This window comes from Narcine bancroftii, chromosome 12, assembly GCF_036971445.1.
Source record: "Narcine bancroftii isolate sNarBan1 chromosome 12, sNarBan1.hap1, whole genome shotgun sequence".
Taxonomy (NCBI): Eukaryota; Metazoa; Chordata; class Chondrichthyes; order Torpediniformes; family Narcinidae; genus Narcine; species Narcine bancroftii.
In genome coordinates this window covers 59049690-59068880 of record NC_091480.1, presented here as the reverse complement: position 1 = coordinate 59068880, position 19191 = coordinate 59049690, and the positions used below count along the sequence as shown (strand labels likewise).

The window sequence follows — 19191 nt, the reverse complement described above, 5'->3', positions numbered from 1 at the left end:
CATCCCATAATATAGATTTGTCTGTTACAGAGTTTGCATTTGTCTCGAAATATATTTTGATTTGTTGTTCAATGTATTCCCAAAAGTCTCGCCTTTTTAACAATATGGGGTTTAGCCTTCATGTATGTTTTCGGTGGAATATCTTCTAAAGCAATTGTCAATAACCAGGGTGAATGGTCAGATAAAATTCTTGCCTTATATTCAGTCTTTCGAACTCTCCCCTGAATCTGAGCCAACAAGAATATGTCAATCCTAGAATAGGTTCTGTGTCTGTTTGAATAATATGAATAATCTCTTTCTTTTGGGTGTTGTTTTCTCCATATATCAATTATCTTCATATCATGCCTTGAATTTAATGTAAATTTGGTTGCCTTATTTTTTATAGTTGTCTTCCCAGTTTTATTTATCAATGCATCAAGGTTAAAATTAAAGTCCCCCCCTAGTAAAATGTGTCCCCGTGTGTCTGCTATCTTTAAAAAAAAATGTCCTGCATAAATTCCTGGTCATCCTCATTAGGTGCATAAATGTTCAACAAGTTCCAAGATTCTGAATAAATCTGGTACATCATCATTATGTATCTACCCGCTGGGTCTGTTATTACTTTTTTTAATCTTAATTGGTAAATTCTTATTAACTAATATAGCTACTCCCCTGGCTTTTGAATTGTACAATGATGCCACTACATGACCTACCCAGTCTCTCTTCAGTTAAGTGTGTTTCTTGTATAATTGCTGTCTATTTTCTCCTTTTAAAATAGTCAGTAACTTTTTCTCTTAATTTGATTGTGAATTCCATTAATATTAATAGTCATATAGATTGACGTACTCATCTTACCCATCTGTTTTCACTTCTATCCCACTTCTTCAACCCCTCCATCTCCCTGCTTCTAAAATCACTCTTTAAATTGTTCTTACTCTTTACTATACGCGATGACACAACTAATAAGAAAATAACAAAAACCATAAAACCAAATAACATTAAAGAAAACAACATTAAATCCCTCTTTACTGAGTTGCCCTTTCCACCTCGCAAGACAACCACAACTCCCTTTTCTATGTGGGTTGTGGTATATACCGCATATGTCAACAGATTTCACAGTGGGCAGATCTTCCCCCTCCCCAGCCCTCCCCCAGAGAAAACACTATATATTATTCTTAAAAATATAACAAAGCCTTTTTTTAACCTCTTTCTTAAACATCTGTATTCAAACTATTAACATTCCAATTTATTTAAATACATTATTTTAACAGTCCTTTTGTTATTTTTCTTACTCCTCGTTGTTTATTTGGTAATTGATCTGCAAAGCCACAAAGTCTATTTTACCCTCCAGGAATGAATATCTTCAACGTTGCTGGATGCCGTAACCCAAAGTCATAACCTTTTTTCCATGGTACAGTTTTTGATAAATTAAACTCCTTTCATTTCTTTAAAAGTTCAAAGCTAATGTCTGGATAAAAGAATTTTTTTCCCATTATACTCCAGTGTTTCCTTATTTTCTTTCACTCTTTTCATTGCCAGTTCCAATATTTTCTCCCTCATTGTATATTGTAGTAGTTATTAGTAGGGACTATTTTGTGTAGTCTTCCAAAGGCTATTTGCCTTGGCGAGTCTGTTGTCTATCTCGTTGTCGATCCTTGCATCAGATGAAATGGTGCAGCCGAGGTAGGTAAACTGGTTGACCGTTTTGAGTTCTGTGTGCCCGATGGAGATGTGGGGGGCTGGTAGTCTTGCTGGGGAGCTGGCCGATGGAGGACCTCAGTTTTCTTCAGGCTGACTTTCAGGCCAAACATTTTGGCAGTTTCCGCAAAACAGGACGTCATGCGCTGGAGAGCTGGCTCTGAATGGGCAACTAAAGCGGCATCGTCTGCAAAGAAACACACAAAGATCAGTGTGTACAGAGCTGTTGTCATACCCACGCTCCTGTTCGGCTCCGAATCATGGGTCCTCTACCGGCATCACCTACGGCTCCTAGAACGCTTCCATCAGCGCTGTCTCCGCTCCATCCTCCACATTCATTGGAGTGACTTCATCAACAACGTCGAAGTACTCGAGCTGGCAGAGTCCGCAAGCATCGAATCCACGCTGCTGAAGACCCAACTACGCTGGGTGGGTCACGTCTCCAGAATGGAGGACCGTCGCCTTCCCAAGATCGTGTTATATGGCGAGCTCTCCACTGGCCACCGAGACAGAGGTGCACCAAAGAAGAGGTACAAGGACTGCTTAAAGAAATCTCTTGGTGCCTGCCCCATTGACCACCGCCAGCGGGCTGATGTCGCCTCCAACCGTGCATCTTGGCGCCTTACAGTTCGGTGGGCAGCAACCTCCTTTGAAGAAGACCGCAGAGCCCACCTCGCTGACAAAAGACAAAGGAGGAAAAACCCAACACCCAACCCCAACCAACCAATTTCCCTTTCAACCGCTGCAACCGTGCCTGCCTGTCCTGCATGGACTTGTCAGTCACCAACGAGCCTGCAGCAGACGTGAACATACCCCTCCATAAATCTTCGTCTGCAAAGCCAAGCCAAAGAAAGAAGATTAGTAGGGATCACGGTTTATGCTATCGCTGCGGTTTTGGCGCCAATGCTCTGTGGGCTCTGTCAATTTCTATTTCTTCTTGGAGTTCTTCCACTCCCAAAATCTGTGGGATCCATCTTTTTAAAACTCCTTTTACATCTGCCCCTTCTTTCAGGCCCACTATTTTTATACTATTACGTCTGCTGAAATTTTCTGGGCCAATAAATCATGTGACTTCTTAATCTTATCTCTATCGTCCAATTTTTCTCTGAACTCATTCACCTCCATTTCCACACCTATCACTCTGTCTTCCACTTCATCACTTTGTTTTATCATGTCTGCCATAGCTTTCTCCATTCTTTTGCACTTTTACATCTGTCTCTTGCATGTTTTTTTTTAATGGTTTTAAACTCAGCCATTATTGTTTCCATTAAAGTCTTTGACCATCGAAGTATTCCTTATCAATCATCTGCTTCTGTTCTTTACCTTGTAAGTCTTTTCTTCTTGATCTTCTTTCTCTAGCTCTATTTCTTGGCTCTGTGTTGATCCTGCTCCTATCGTTGACTTCTCCGTGGCTTCTCCCATTACCGAGTCAGTGTCTTGCTGTCAGTGTCCGTTCCCACCAGCGCCTTTACAATGTGTACCACACATGTGCACTGGCATTTCTTTTTCAGGCTCTGCAAGCCAATGTTCCAGACTGCCCTGGGGGACATTGCGCACAGCTCCCCGCTTACTGGCTTCACTGCTCAGGCCATCCTCTTGGGGAGAACTCCCTACTCCTGGACTTGCTCTTTTTTCTCCGGTGATTTCTTTATCTCTTCGTTACTTGTCATTGTAGTCTTTTCCTTCTTTGGAGCCATCTTCAAGTTCTTCTTATACTTTTTATCTTGTGATTTTTTTTGTTTCTCTGCCTGGTTTATCTGCATTTTTTCCCAACTTTCTCTGTGGAGGGCTGGTTTTCCCTGACAAGCCATTACTCCATCACGTGACCCCTCTCTTGTTTATACAGCTTCAACTGAACAATGAATTTGAGACACTTCATCTCTCAAAATGGTTTCTGTGTGTAATTACCTAAAGATTAATACTAGTACAATTCCTTCATAATGAGCATTTGGAGAAGTCCAGTCTTTATAGGGATAGTCAGCATGGCTTTGTGAAGGGAAGGTCATGCCTCATGAGCCTAATTGAATTTTTTGAGGTAAAAGAAATTCATGAATGAGTGGCAATAGATGTGGTTTATATGAATTTCAGTAAGGCATCTGACAAAGTCCCCCATAAGAGACTCATTCAGAAAATCACGAGGCATGGGGTCCATGGAACCTTGACTGTGTGGATTGAAAATTAGTTTGCCAGTAGAAAGCAGATAGTAGTAGTAGGGATCTGTTCTGGATACCCTGCTCTTTGTGATTAAGACGAAGAGGTGGAAAGATGGGTCAGTAAGTTTGTGGATGGGGCTGAAGGTCGTCGTAGGTTAGAAAATGATAGACAAGCTGCAAAATTGGGTGAAAAAGCGGAAGATGAAGTTCAATCCAGATGTGTAAGGTGATGCATTTTTTGAAGGTCAAACTGGAAGGCTGAGTTTAGGGTTAATGCCCAGATACTCAACAGTGTGGAGGAATTAAAGGATCTTGGGGCCCAAATTAATACATCCCTCAAGGTTGCCACGCAGGTTGATAGAACAGTTAAGAAGGCTTATGGGACGCTGGACTTCATTAGACAAGGGATTGAGTTCAAGAGTCAAGGGGACATGTTGCAACTCTACAGATCTCTGGTGAGACCACACTTAGAACATTGTGTTCAGTTCTGGTCACCTCATTACAGGAAGGATGTGGAAGCTATGGAGAGGGTGCAGAGATTAATCAGGAGGTAAAACACAGAATTCTGTGGACACCATGGTTGAAGTAAAAACACACAATGGTGAAGAGTCAGCAGGTCAGTGTCCTTTATGTAGCAGAGGCAGAGATATATAACTGACATTTCAGGCTTGAGCCCTTCATCAAAGTGATACTTGTCAGTGATATTTTTAGATTAACCAGGATATTGTCTGATTTGGAAAACAGGTCCTATGAGGCAAGGTGAGAAGAGCTGGAACTTTCTCTTTGGAGGAAAGGATGAGAAGGAAAGAAAGAAAGGATGATGACTTTGTGAGGGATACTGGAATGTTAGGAGTCCAGAGATACTGGAAGCAAGTGCCAATTAAGAATAAAGTATTATGGGTTAACTTAAGGTGAAGGGATACTGGAATGTGAGGAGTCAAGCAAGTGCTCATTAGAGATGAAGTATTATGGGTGAAATCAGGGTGAAGGGATGCTGGAATGAGAGGAAGGGTTGTAAAAGTGTAATAAACTAAGGATCTTCAAAACAGGATAACAAGTAGATAGCTTTAGCAAGTCTTAGGGATTGATTAATGAGTGAAGAACAAAGACATGATACTTCTCTGGCTAACAAGTTTGCAGGAAGACACATAAACTGATAAGAAGTTAGAATCCACGTGGGCAGAATTACCTAATGCTAAACCAATCCAGGAGGCAGAAGAATGTTGGGGGGAAGGTATCTCTGTACTGAAATGAAATGTATAAAAGTTGGGTGAGCCCCAGTATCTGTGTGTATTCCCAGGGTAAGGGGAAGCACCCAACTTTGCATTGTTGTATAATAAATGTTCTTTGTTCTCAATTTTTGTCTCGAGCAATTTCTGTGAAGGTACTTCTGTTTCTCACAACCTAATCGAGGTCTACTTGATTATATGAGGCAGAGATAGGGTGGACAGCAGGTGCCTTTTTCCCAGGGCAGGAATAGCAAACATGATGGGACATCTGCACTAAGTGAGGAAAGTTTAGGGGAGACATTAGGGGCAAGTTTTCACATAGAGAGTTGTGGGTGTTTGGAATGCCATATCAGGGGTGGTGGTGGAGGCTGGAACATTAGAGACTCTTAAGACAGGCACATGGACAAAGGTAAAATGAGGGCTACGAGGTACAAAGGGTTTAGTAATTTTTGGTAGGTATAGGTCGGCACATCCGAGGGCCGAAGGGCCTGCACTGCGCTGTAATGTATCGTGTTCTATGTCGCTGCCACTGTACATGGTCCGTCCCGTCAATGTATTCCACATTATCCTTCCCCATCTATAGGTCAGGGGTGTGAGGGAACACTCCCCACTTGCCGCATTCCACATCCAACACATTATTCCTCCATGGGAGTGGAACGAATTCCATCTCCATGGGGTAACCATTGCAAAGGTCAGGGATAGTTCAGGATCTAAGATCAGAAATCAGGCTGAGATGATGGTGCAAGGATAAGGTGACATAGGTTGTGTAGGGTCCTGGAAGGAGTCATGGGGAGCTGCGTTCATGGAGGGGTCAGAGGAGAGCCAGGGTCATGGAGGAGCCAGGTCGTGTGGTCAGAGAGAAGGCTGGAACAGTACCCGAGGTGATGACTCTCCGCCGGGCCTTGACTGCCGCCCTGCCTCGGGCCTCCATCCGCCGACAGGAATATTCAAACCGCAACCGTCGCCAACGGCCTTGCGTTCCAGACACACGCTGCGTGTCGGCGGCGGCAGTAGCAGCAGCCAATCACGGCCTGCCCTGCATACGAAGGGGGTGGCTCCTCGCACCTCATTGGGTCCCTCAGCCACCGCTCTGAATTGGGAGCGGTGAAAGCCTAGTGTGGGCGCCCTCCCATTGGCTGAGAACAACAAGTAGGCAAGGCTCCCGGTAACCGTGATCGGCCCTGTCCTTCCAGTCGATCGGCATGGGAGGGAGAGATGGGCGGGGAGGCGGCCTCCCATTGGCTGATTGCAGCATTCCCCGGGGAGGGAGCGTCCCGGCGAGAGAAGGAGCGTGAGGAGGGAGCGTCCTGGGCAGGGAAGGAGGGTCCCGGGATATGTGATATGAACAGAGAAGAGGAGCAAGGTTGGGTCAAACACACAAACAGCAGCAAAAATAAACAGCTTTTGTTTTAATATCCGTCCGAGCAAATATAAAGAGGCAGAAACCGTCCCAACTGGACAGAGAGCGGGACGGAACAAGCCCGAGGCTGTTGCAGCCTCTGGATATGGACTGCACGGAACATGCACACCCCCCACAGCATGGAGCAGACTGCTCTTCTTCTCCGCCCACTTCCCCGACTCATCCCGCCAAGATCGTTGCCGGACTGGAGAGCTGCAGTCACCACGCAGCTGTACAAAACATTGGTTCACCTGTGCTGGGAGGGTCATCGATGGGATTGAGGCCGAGAGCAAAGCTGTGGGAATGATTGAGTACAGAGGAGACTCACCGGGGTGGTTCCTGGGCTGGAATGGAGAGATGTCATCAGAGCGCACTTGGGGGGATTGTGTTTGGGCCTGGTCACCGCACTGCAGGAGGGGATGGGAGAGTGTGCAGAGATTCCCAGGACGTTGCCTGGAATGGGATGGGGCTGCCTGTGATTATTTGGAGAGATTGGAGAGGGCTGTTCAAAGTGTTAGCTGATGGATCATTATTTTTTCCACTCAAGGACAATCTGACAAGGCTGAGTTCTACAGTCGAAGGTTTGGAGGGGTACTGAAGGGGTGGGGGGGGGGGAAATGTTGCTCCCCCACAGCTTGGGGAGGGAAGGGGTGTTGGAATCGACCAAGCTCTGCCTCCCAGGGAGGAGGATGGAGAGACTCTCCAAACATTCACAGTGTGAACAGGATCAGAGGGTCAGAATGGGCTGAAGGGCTGCCCCCATGCTGCATTTCTCAACCTGATGCACACTCCATCCTCTCTACAGATGTGCCAACTCGTAGACCAGTTCTCGCCAATTGCAGATGCTCCATGTGCACATACAACTCCGCACATCAACACCCAGCTATACAAGCGCGAAACACACACCGTCCCGCACTGGGCAGCGTGTGTGCATGCGCCTGCAGGATGCATTCTGTCCATTTTCATGACACCCTTCCCACAGCTGGGAGCCCAGAACAGTACACAATAGTCTAAGTGTGATCTCCCCAACGTCCTGGACAGTTAAAGCGGCACCTCCCTGCTCCTGGACTCAGTATCCTGACTGATGAAGGCAAGTGTGTCAAACACCTCCTTCACCCCACACCGCCGACTCCACACTCTTGGGGCAATGTGATCTCTGGACACTTCACTGGGAATAGTGTAACAAGGGTCCCAGAACAAGGTACACCAGGGTTCAGAGATATACTGAAATGTTAATTCCAAATAAATTATATATATTTTGGGAAAGGGATAGTGGAGGTCAGGTTCAATAGGCTTTAGTGACTGACATACCCCACCGTGAAATGTCAACACCAGGATTATAACCCAAGGTTTTCGGAGGGGAGGGGGCTTCCAGCAGGTACAGAGTAATCCCAGTGGTGCACTCAGGGTTCCTGTTCAGGTAGGAAGAGCAAACACACTGCAGGGGAAGGAAATCAGGCTCCAGGGGAACAGGGCTCAGACCCATGGTCCACAGGGATGCAGGGCAGTTCTCACCCAATGTCCTCAGAGGGCAGGTCCCAACCAAGGCCAGAGTCCCCACCCCCTCCTCCACATCCCTCCCTGCCGCAGGTGAGGGCTGGTGTTCAAGGTCAAAAAAGGACAGGGAGGAAGCACTGCAGCTGGGAGGGGCGGTCAGAAAGGAGGGGTGGTGAGGAAGTAGTAAGGATGGAAGGGCAGTGAGGGGGGAAGGAGGGCTGAGAGGAGGAAGGGGCAGTGAGGAAGGAGTGCAGCAGGAGGGAGGGGCAATGAGGAAAGGGAGCAGAGGAGGGAATGTGAGAGGGACGGCAGGGAGGAAGAAGAGGCAGTGAGTGAGGTGGGAGAGCTGCAGGAGGGAGGGCTGGTCAGGAGGGAGGGGACGAGAGAAAGGAGGGGTGGTGAGGGAGGGGTAGCGAGGAGGAAGGGGCGGTGAGAGGCAGAGGTGGGAGCACTCCAAGAGGGAGGGGTGGTGAGGAGGGAGGAGCAGTGAGAGAGAAGAGAGTTGGAGAGGGTCGGCTGATGGATGGGCAGGTAGTCAGGAGGGACATTGTGTGTGAGATACAGCATCCATTGATCATGGACCCCTCTAACCTAACCTGTATCTTGGGAGATGAGACCTTTTCCCCCTCCCGTCGGATGCCCCTTTCCCTGTTGGTTACCCCATCCTCCTTATCGGTTTCCCCCCTTGGTTACCCCTTCCCCTGTCAGATAGCCCCTCTACATGTTGTATGCCACGTAGATAGGGTCGAGCTGGTCACCCAGGAAGCTGTCGCGGAGGTGCATGCGCTGCTTCTCGCCGCGGGAGTTTATGGGCACAACCCCGGGGTCAACAACCACCACGACCCCCACAATGAGGGAGTGCTGCTCCAGAACCACCCCTGTCACCACCGACACCAGGTCCAGAGCCTCCTGCTCCCAGCTGCTCAGCTCCACCACTGCCACCAGCAGGTTGCTCCAGGTGAACACCGCACTGTGGGAACAGAGGGAGAGAGGGGGACCAGGGTCCGATCAGGTGTACTGCCTGTCTGCCTTTTCCACCCCACCCCGGACCACCATCACAATCCTGTCACCACCAACCCCTCACCCAGAGATCAGGGATGGGGCAGGCCACTTGGCCCTTCAAGCCTGCTCCCCCATTCTGGCCACTTGGACCGTCGAGCCTGCTCCCCCATTCTGGCCACTTGGACCGTCGAGCCTGCTCCCCCATTCTGGCCACTTGGACCGTCGAGCCTGCTCCCCCATTCTAGCCACTTGGACCATTGAGCCTGCTCCCCCATTCTGGCCACTTGGCCCGTCGAGCCTGCTCCCCCATTCTGGCCACTTGGCCCGTCGAACCTGCTCCCCCATTCTGGCCACTTGGACCGTTGAGACTGCTCCCCCATTCTGGCCACGGCCCGTCGAGACTGCTCCCCCATTCTGGCCACTCAGCCTGTCAAGACTGCCCCCCCCAATTCTGACCACTCGGCCCATCAAGGCTGCTCCCTCATTCTGGCCACTCGGCCCGTCGAGCCTGCTCCCCCATTCTGGCCACTCGGTCTGTCGATCTGCTGCCCGATTCAGTGAGATCACAGCCGATCTGACCGTGGATTCAGCTCCACTTCCCCACCACCCTTAATTCCCCAACTGTTCAAATCTCTCTCCCTGTGTCTTCAATACATTTAAAGAGGCAGCTCCCACTGCTTCCTCGGGCAGAGAATTCCAGATTCCCCACTCTCTGGGAGAAGCAGTTCCTCCTCATCTCCGTCCTGAATCTACTCCCAGAGAATCCCACCAATTCCCCACTCTCTGGGAGAAGCAGATCCTCATCTCTGTCCTGAATCTACTCCCAGAGAATCCCACAGATTCCCCACTCTCTGGGAGCAGATCCTCCTCATCTCCATCCTGAATCTACTCCCCAAATCTCCATCCCCTCGTTCTAGTTTCACCTCTCCGTGGAGACAACCTCCCTGCTTCCATCTGATCTATTCCTTTCATTGTTTTATGTCTCTAAAATACCCCCCCTCATCCTTCTAAACCCCACTGAGTACACACCCAGACAAATCATTCACTTCCCACAGGCTTACCCCCTCATCTCTGGACCAACCTGGTGAGCTCTCTCTGCACCACCTCCACAGCCAGTCTATCCTTTCTCCAGTGAAACCAGAACCTCCACATGCGACCTCACCAGGACCCTATCCAGCTGCAGCAGAACCTCCCTGCTCTGAAATCCCATCACTCCAGCAGTGAAGGTTATTGTCCCATTTGCTTTCCTGATGACCTGTTGCACCCACCAACCAACCTTTTGCGATTCTTAACTCCCTCTGCACAGCAGCATACTGCAAACAGCCTGTTTCCCCGCCCTCTGAGAGAAACATTTCCCTCTTGTCTCTTCCTTTTCATAGCACTCCTCTGCTGGGTCCTACTGCCCACTGGTGTGAACCTGGGATACACAGCACTCTTCCGCTGGGTCCTACTGCCGACTGGTGTGAACCTGGGATACACAGCACTCTTCCGCTGAGTCTTACTGCCCACTGGTGTGGACCTGGGATACACAGCACTCTTCCGCTGGGTCCTACTGCCCACTGGTGTAAACCTGGGAGACATAGCCTTCCTTCACTGAGTCCTACTGTCCTGTTTCATTCAGGTTTTAAACAGCCTGTAAGGGCCGAAGGTGGTGACTTTTAACAGAAGTGCTGGCTCAAGTGGAAGGGACAACGCCAGCAGACCAGCGAGGGTCTCGGTGTCCATATGCCTCACTCCATGGCGGGAGTGCTGGGAAATAGGGATCAGGACCTGTGTGTGTGCTGATGGCAAGGGGGTCAAACCCCAATCATCCAACCGTTCACCCCAACCTACCATTCCCTGATGCCTCGGTGTGCCCTGGAGACGGATGTCTCGATGTCAACAGGGTGGTAACGCAGGCCCCTCAGCTCCAGGCTCTCATCCAGAGCCCCCACAATGTAAAGGGCATTGTGTCGATCTGTGCAATGATAGAGATGTCAGCAGGAGCAGAGGGAATGTACAGGAGGGAAGGGAGAAGGAGGGGAGACGAGGAGGGAGGCATGGAGAGGGAAAAAAGGTGATAGGATGGAAAGAACAGGAGAGGGAGGAGGGACACTAACCTCCACCACCCACAGTCAGCTCAGTACGGCGCACAAATCCGAGATATCCCGTGCGTGCCCACTCCGTCTGTGTATCTCCGAAGCTGAGCCGAGAATCAAAGTGTCCGGTCTGGAGAGATTCATCACCATCGATGGAGTAGTAACCACTAGAGTTGTGGGGGCTGTTCACCCAGACCTGGGGAGAGAGAGGGAGAGGAAGGAGAGAGAGAGAGAGGGGGGGAGGGGGAGGGAGAAAGGGGGGAGGGAGAAAGGGGTGATAGAGGGTGGAGGGAGAAAGGGGTGGGAAAGGGTGGAGGGAGAAAGGGGTGGGAAAGGGTGGAGGGAGAAAGGGGTGGGAAAGGGTGGAGGGAGAAGTAGGGGATGGTCATACCCTCGAGTCAAACCCTCTCCCTCAAGGTTCACTTATTCCCTCCTCCACCCCCAGTGCTTTAACAAGACATTCATTCTCTCTGTCATCCTGTTCCGAGCAGCCCAGAGCCTCTAAAATCCTCTCCCCACCCCCCACTTTAAAAAAAGACATATAACTTTATGTAAAACAACATTACAATACAAAACAAAACACATAGCAATCTACAACCAAACTCCAGCGTAACATTTGGCAGGAACCGAGAGAGACAGTCATTACGAAACCTCACGAGACGACACAGTATTACACATCAAATTAAAAGAGGATTTTCATCAACCACACACATGATCTCCTGGGGAAACCACTGTTCCCTGAACTCGGCCACCATCCCCTCGGACACCGCCTGTTCCTGCTCCAACATCGCACGGGCCCAAACGTAACCCCAAAAAAATGGGCACGTAGTCAGCTCTCCTCAACCCCTTGACCACCTGCCACTTTGACCAGTGAATGGCCGGTTTCGCCAAACCTCAACAGCAACTCCACATGGAGATCCACCAAATGCCCGGTCCCCCTTCCACACCCTCTTGTACCATCACCCCACCCACCCCATTCCCACATGGAGTTCACAGTCTCCATCCGAGTGTGCGGTAGACAAGGGAGCAGCAGGAAGGACCAGCTGCTGGATCCCATCCACGTTCCACAGGGATCAGCCTGGTGGGGATGGATGGCACTCACCTCACCCAGGTGGGAATCACCAAGAGGGCCTCGAGTCTCTGGATTCACGATAATCACGTGGACTCCTGGGAGTATCTAGAGGGAGAGGGGGCGGATTAAACCCTGGATTAAACTAACCCGTGGAGGAAGGAGAGAGGGAGAGAGAAGGGAGAAAAAGGGAGGGTTAACTCCTGGAGGTAGGAGGGAGAGGTAAACCCCTCCCTGGAGGTGGGAGTGAGAGGGGGAGGGAAAGAAAGGGGAGGTAAAGAGGACAGAGAAGGGTGATGGAGGTTGAAGAGGGAAGGGAGAGAGAGGGGGTGGGGAAAGACAGAGTGATGGGGGAGGACTGAGGGAGGTTGTACAGTGGGACGAGGGAGGGAGGGTCCTACCTTGCCTGATTCGATTAGGGGGAGACTCTGTGGGGCTCCACGTTCGACCAACCTCACCCTGTAACAGAATCCGTCAGCTATGACTCCGAAATCAACCCCTCACACCAAGACCCCAGCTCTCTGCAGGAACTCACTGCACCAAGTTCCAGTCCCTGTATCCCTGGGTCAGACCACACCGGGAACACCGTGCACAATTCCCGTCTCCCTATCAATGGGCCAGACCACACCGGGAGCACCGTACCCAGTTCCTGTCGCCGTGTCCCTGGGCCAGACCACACCAGGAGCTCCGTGCACAGTTCCCGTATCCCTATCCATGGGTCAGATCACACTGGGAGCACCGTGCCCAGTTCCTGTCTCTGTGTCCCTGGGTCAGACCACACCGGGAGCACTGTGCCCAGTTCTTGTCTCTGTATCCCTGGGTCAGACCACACCCGCACACCTACCTATCGTGCCTCAGTGCCTTCAGGTCGACGTAGACTGTGGTTGGGTCGGGTCCTGTTGTGCCCTGCAGGGATGTTGATGGAGGGGGTGAGAGTGAGATGTGTGTGGCGATTGGCACCGTCCCTCTCATTTCCGTGTCCTCCCACCCCCACCTCGGTTGACGCTCTCTCTTGCCCAGTTATCTCCCACCCCCAGGCCCAACATTTCCTGTTAACAATATGCTGTAACTCCTCCCTGCCGCCAGGTGATGGCACTGCCAGGCATCTTGTCATGAGCAGTCCATAGGATCATCCTGTTTGCCATGCCAGACTGCCGTGGTGTTGGAGGGGGGTCAACAGGTCAGTGGGCAGGAGGTGGACCAGAGGAGTGTTGACCTCTGTTCCTTACCTTTGACCTCTATTGGTGACTTGATCTTTCCCATCCCAAGGGTCTTGACCCCAAGCATCATCTTCCCATGGTCTTTGACCCTCCGCGATCCCAGATTCTCAGTGATCAATGCACTAACTCCCACCGCCGACCCTTAATGACACCCCATAACCACATGACCGGGGTGACCCTTTACCCCAGTCACTGACCTGTAAGCACATAGCAATGTTGACTCTGGATCCGAATGTGGTGCTAACTGCTCGGGGCGAGAGGCCGAGGTCCTTGAAGAGCTTGGAGAAGGACTGCGTAAGTGCGATGCGGGCACGCTCCTCTGCCACCACCACACAGGTCCGCACGCACGATAGGTTTACCCCTCTGGCCTGTGGCCCGGGAAGGCAGAGTGAGGATGGAACATGACACAGAACAACACCTCCCCACCCAAGTGACCAATCCCATCTGACCTACGGCACAACTAACTCGTCAATCTGACCCACGCCCCGTCTCCCCGACATGTCCCGTGTACCAATAGCCAATCCACCGAACCAACTCATGGACCTGTCTAACCCACTGAGCTGCGATCAACTGACCGATCCAGCCAACTGATCAATCAAACTAACCAACCAATGACACTACCTTCCTCATGAACTGATCTGACAAAGCAAACAACCTTACCGACTCTATCACCTCAGCTCATGCTGCCCTTCCACAAAGGGTGGCACAGTGGGCGTAATGCTTAGCTGTTACAACGCCAGCGATTGGGACCGGGGTTCAATCCCGCACTGTCTGTGAGGAGTTTGTATGTTCTCCTTGTGTCTGTGTGGATTTTCCCTGGTGGCTCCAGTTTCCTCCCACCCTTCAAAACGTAGCGGGGATTGTTGGTTAACTGGTTGTAATTGGGCAGCACGAACTCATGCGCTGAAAGGGCCTGTTAACAGCCTGTACGTCTAAATTTAAAACAAAATTCCGACCCCACTGAGGAAGAGCTCGGACTCTGCAGCCGGCCACTCAGTGGCTGTGGGGATGGGACCAGCTCACCTTGAGATTCTGGGCTTGCATGCCCAGCCCTCGTGTGCAGACCTCCATCACTGGGTAGCAGCAGAAGGTGTCCCGGATCTTGTACTGGCTGACTGCGCTCAGCCACAGGGACGGATTGGTGTCCAGCTCTACCGGGGAAATCAGCATCGACTGGTGTCCCGCATAGACGCTGCAGGACAGGACAACGTTAGATGCAGCACACACAGACCGCAGCACAGGCCTGGGCCACGTGCACATTGCACTGAACGGGATGCACTGCATCACAGCAACTGCACCAGCCCAGACCTGTGCTTTCCTTGAGTGGCGCAGGTTGCTGCACCTCATCCGCAGGCCAGAACCCGTGCACCCTGTACTGGAAAGGGCTCCATTGGAGACACTACACCTAACCCACAACGTGGCCTAGATCCCTGTTCACCCGGCATTGGACAGTTGGGCACACCCCTTCAGTGCAGCCTAGACCTGTACAAGACAGGTCACAGTCACCCCACCCACAGCACGTCCATGAGCCCTCATGACCCAGAAACATGGAGAGTCAGAGTTCGAAGGCATGGCCCATCTCATCCATACCAACCAATCCTGCTTCCCTGCGCCCGGCCCATCTCCCTCCAAACCTTTCCCATCCACGGACCAGTCCAAATGTCTGTTAAACAGTGTAATTGTCCCCACCTCCACCACTTCCAGCTCATTCCACACACCCTCCCCTCTGTGTGAAGAAGGTGTCCCTCAGGTCCCCTTTAAATCTCTCCCCTTAAATCTGTGCGCTCTAGTTTTCGATTCCCTGACTCTGGGGAAAATACTGTAACCAGCCACCTTATCCATGCCCCTCATGGTTTTATAAACATCTATAAGGACCCCCCTCAGCCTCCTCCACTCCAGCCTCTCCCTGTAACTCCAGCCCTCCAGTCCCGGGAACATCCTGGTGAATCTTTCTTGCCACTTTCCAGCTCAGTAACATCTTTCCCACAGCTGGGTGCCCAGAACTGTGCGCAATACTCCAAGTGTGGACTCCCCAATGTCCTGAACAGTTGTAACAGGGCACCCCTGCTCCTGGACTCAGTGCCCTGACCCATGGAGGCATCAATAACACTTCCCACCATTCACCGTGTCAGTTCCCATACCCCGAGGTCTCCCTGCTCCATAACACTCCCCATCATTCACCGTGTCAGTCCCCGTACCCCGAGGTCTCTCTGTTCTACAACACTCTCCATCATTTACCGTGTCAGTCCCCGTACCCCGAGGTCTCTCTGTTCTACAACACTCTGCATCGTTCACCGTGTCAGTCCTCGTACCCTGAGGTCTCTTTGTTCTACAACACTCCCCACTGTTCACTGTGTCAGTTCCCGTACCCTGAGGTCTCTTTGTTCTACAACACTCCCCACCGTTCACCTTGTCAGTCCCCGTACCCCGAGGTCTCCCTGTTCTACAACACTCCCCACCGTTCACCGTATCAGTCCCTGTACCCAGAGGTCTCCCTGTTCCACAACACTCCACGACTGGACCCAACACCAACCACGACACACCCTGCGCAGAACAGCTCACCCACAGAGACACCAGAGAGCAAAGCCAAACCCTCTGTACGGGTCGAGACACACAGCGACCTGGCGTGATGGGTAGAGTTCACACTGCAGCTTCACCGCCCGGCACAGTGCAGACACCGCTCCATGGGATATCTGGTGGGAGTGTAAGGTGGGGGGGTAGGGAGATTGGTGTTTGGGGAGGTAGGGAGATTGGTGTTTGGGGAGGGGGAAGAGAGAGTGGAGAGGGGGAAAGAGAGGGGGTGAGAGGGGTGGAGAGAGATAGGGGTATTAGGGTACTGGTCTAGGGTGAATCTGGTGATGGGGGTGGGGAGGAGGGAAAGTATCACGGCATGAGTGGAGTATTCGGACAGGGAAGTGCTTTGCGCTTGTCAAACCGGGTGAACAGTATCTTACCTTGATGCTGTGTTCCCAAGGTCTTGGGTCCTGACAGGGATAGAGTTTCTAGACGGGGATGGAGTTTCCAGATGGGGGCAGGAGGTCAAGACAAAGGCACAAGGTCTGGACAGGGCAAGTAACAGGAGGTCTTGACAAAGGCAGAAAGTCTAGACGGGGGCAGGACGCCAAGACGGGGGCAGGAAGTCGAGATGGGGCAGGAGGTCTAGACAAAGGCAGGAAGCCTAGACGGGAGCAGGACGCCAAGACGGGGGCAGGAAGTCTAGACAAAGGCAGGAAGCCTAGACGGGAGCAGGATGCTTAGATGGGGGCAGGATGCCTAGACTGGGGCAGGAAGCAGGAAGTCTAAATGGGGCAGGAGGTCTTGACAGGCAGAAAGCCTAGACAAAGACAGGAAGTCTAGACAAAGGCAGGAAGTCTAAAGTCTAGATAAAGGCAAGAAGCCTAGACGGGGCAGGAAGGCTAGATGGGGGAAGAAAGCAGGATGTCTAGACGGGACAGGAGGTCTAGATGGGGCAGGAGGTCTAGACGGGGCAGGAGGTCTAGACGGGGTGTGCAGAGATGGTTAAAGCCCCGCCCCCCCCTTACCTTGACACCAGTCAGCATTCCTGTGGTGGACACGCTGAAGTCCAGGTAGGCCAACATCTCCGCAGTGGGAGGGGTGTAGATGCTGGGCAGCCGTTTGCGCGGAAGGTCGTCTGGGAAGGGAGAGTGGACAGTTCAGGGGAGGGGGAGGTAGGGAACCGTTATCTGCTGCCATGGCCGGCACCAGCCACCCCCCTCCCAAAGGTCCCCGTGCAGCCTACCTGTCTCGATGAGCTGGGGCCAGCTCCGAGGATCCACTGTGGCTGAGGCTTCCTTAGAACGTAGCAGTCGGCCAAGGAGCTGTGTGGTCAGGACACACCCCACCCGGCTAACCTGTTGGGGTGGGGGTGGAGAGAAAGGGGGGTATCAAAACACACTTCAGCTTATTGACCTTACTATGGGGGTGAGTGAGAGGGATGGGGGAGGGGAGAGAGAGGGGGAGGAGAAAGGGTGAATGGAGAGAGGGAGAATGAGGGGGGAGGGGAAGAGGGGAAGGGGAGAGGAGGGAAGGGGAGAGAGAGGGAGAAGGGGAGAGAGAGGGGGGGAGAGAGGGGGAAGGGGAGAGAGAGGGGGAAGGGGAGAGAGAGGGGAAGGGGAGAGAGAGGGGGAAGGGGAGAGAGGGGGAGAAGGGGAGAGAGAGGGGGGGAGAGAGGGGGAAGGGGAGAGAGAGGGGGAAGGGGAGAGAGAGGGGAAGGGGAGAGAGAGGGGGAAGGGGAGAGAGGGGGAAGGGGAGAGAGAGAGGGGGAAGGGAGAGAGAGAGGGGGAAGGGAGAGAGAGAGGGGGAAGGGAGAGAGAGGGGGGGAAGGGAGAGAGAGAGGGGGGGAAGGGAGAGAGGGGGAAGGGAGAGAGAGGGAAAGGGGAGAGAGAGGGGAAGGGGAGAGAGTGGGGGAAGGGGAGAGAGTGGGGGAAGGGGAGAGAGTGGGGGAAGGGGAGAGAGTGGGGGAAGGGGAGAGAGTGGGGGAAGGGGAGAGAGAGGGGGAAGGGGAGAGAGAGGGGGAAGGGGATGATTCAAAGAGGGAGGGGAGATTGGAAGGTGGCGAGTGAGAGATGGGGGAACACTCACCTCGAGGATCATCTTGACAGTGGGGAGGGTCCCGGAGAGGTTCTGGGGGTGTGGGGGCCGCACTGTGACAGGTACACAGCCACAATACAGACATCCATAGAAAGCAGAGATCAGCTCCAGGCCTGGTGTGGGAGAGAGAGGTGAATAACCCCACCTCCATTCCCCAAACACATGACCCCACAAAAACTTCCTACCAGGGCAGGAGGTTTAGTCATCTTTTACCCTCGCAGACCCTCCCTCCTCGCCTCTGCTCCTCCCTCTCTCCATCTGCTTCACCCCTCCATACCCTCCGCTTCCCCCCTCGCCGTCTGCTTTTTCCCCCCCCCCAGCATCCCCTACTCTCCATGTTCACTGTCCTTTCCTCCCCCGCCTCCGTCCCCTCCTCTCCACCCCCGTCATCCCTCTGTCCCTTCCTCTCGGCCACCCCACCTTCCCCTGCACAGTACCGGGAGGGTAGAGGAGTGCGACCACATCCCCAGTGTTGCAGTGTCCCCTCTCCATCAGCACGGAGGCAATTCTTTCCGCTCGACGGTGGAGCTGGAGGCAGGAGAGCGTTCCCACCGTGGTGCCCTGTTATGGGGGTGGGAGGGGGAGAGAGAGGGAGGGGGGGGAAGAGGTGGAGGGGGAGAGAGGGGGAAGGGGAGAGAGGGGAAAGGAGAGAGAGAGGGAAGGGGAGAGAGAGAGGGAAGGGGAGAGAGAGAGGGAAGGGGAGAGAGGGAAGGGGAGAGAAAGAGGGAAGGGGAGAGAGAGAGGGAAGGGGAGAGGGGGATGATTAGAATCAAACATGAGGGATTAGACAAAATGCTGGATAATTGGGAGTGGATCCTGGAGGTGAGGGAGGGTGGACAATGGTCGCTGAGGTGGGGATAGGGGTGGAGACAGACAGAGGGGCAGTGAGGCACGGAGGGTGGACCGTGGGATCTTCCTGTTCCAGCTCCCACATACCTTGGGTCCGAGGAGGATGTAGAGCGTGTGGTCAGGGGAGGTCTGAGCTCGGCTCTGTAGGATCTCCGACAGGTACTTGGGCGGAAAGGAGAGAGAATGAGGATCGGCCTAACCCCAGATGCCCCACCCTGACTTCTGACTCCTGACACCCCACCCTGACCCCAGGCACCATCCTGATCCCGGACCCCACCCTGACCCCGGACACCATCCTGCCCACGGATCCCATCCTGACCCGAACTCTGACCCCAGACACCATCCTGACCCCTGACAACTCACCCTGATCCCAGGCACAACCCTGACGCCCCAACAACGACACTGAA

The 19191-nt window shown here is 52.6% G+C and overlaps 2 protein-coding genes across 2 annotated transcripts in view; both read right to left on the bottom strand.

Annotated features, from left to right (window-relative positions):
- Positions 1-1177: 1177 nt before the first annotated feature.
- LOC138747167 (uncharacterized) lies at positions 1178-6727 on the bottom strand. Its single transcript, XM_069906149.1, has 2 exons — positions 5936-6727; positions 1178-1864 (listed from the first exon to the last, which is right to left on the bottom strand). The coding sequence occupies exons 1-2, from the start codon at positions 6725-6727 to the stop codon at positions 1850-1852; spliced, it is 807 nt and encodes a 268-aa protein (XP_069762250.1). The 3' UTR covers positions 1178-1849.
- The window catches only part of LOC138747166 (disco-interacting protein 2 homolog B-like), a 218102-nt gene continuing 205359 nt past the window's right edge, over positions 6449-19191 (bottom strand). Inside the window, 14 exon segments of the mRNA XM_069906148.1 lie at positions 6449-8925; positions 10791-10914; positions 11057-11231; positions 12138-12212; positions 12506-12563; positions 12949-13010; positions 13522-13692; positions 14348-14516; positions 15887-16017; positions 16867-16976; positions 17085-17196; positions 17927-18048; positions 18373-18496; positions 18872-18946. Coding sequence (XP_069762249.1) covers positions 8673-8925; positions 10791-10914; positions 11057-11231; positions 12138-12212; positions 12506-12563; positions 12949-13010; positions 13522-13692; positions 14348-14516; positions 15887-16017; positions 16867-16976; positions 17085-17196; positions 17927-18048; positions 18373-18496; positions 18872-18946 — 1761 coding nt within the window. The 3' untranslated portion in view covers positions 6449-8672.

Bases quoted from the DNA above. Each gene is read 5' to 3' on its own strand.
- LOC138747167 (XM_069906149.1), bottom strand. From the start codon at position 6,727: ATGACCCTCCCAGCACAGGTGAACCAATGTTTTGTACAGCTGCGTGGT.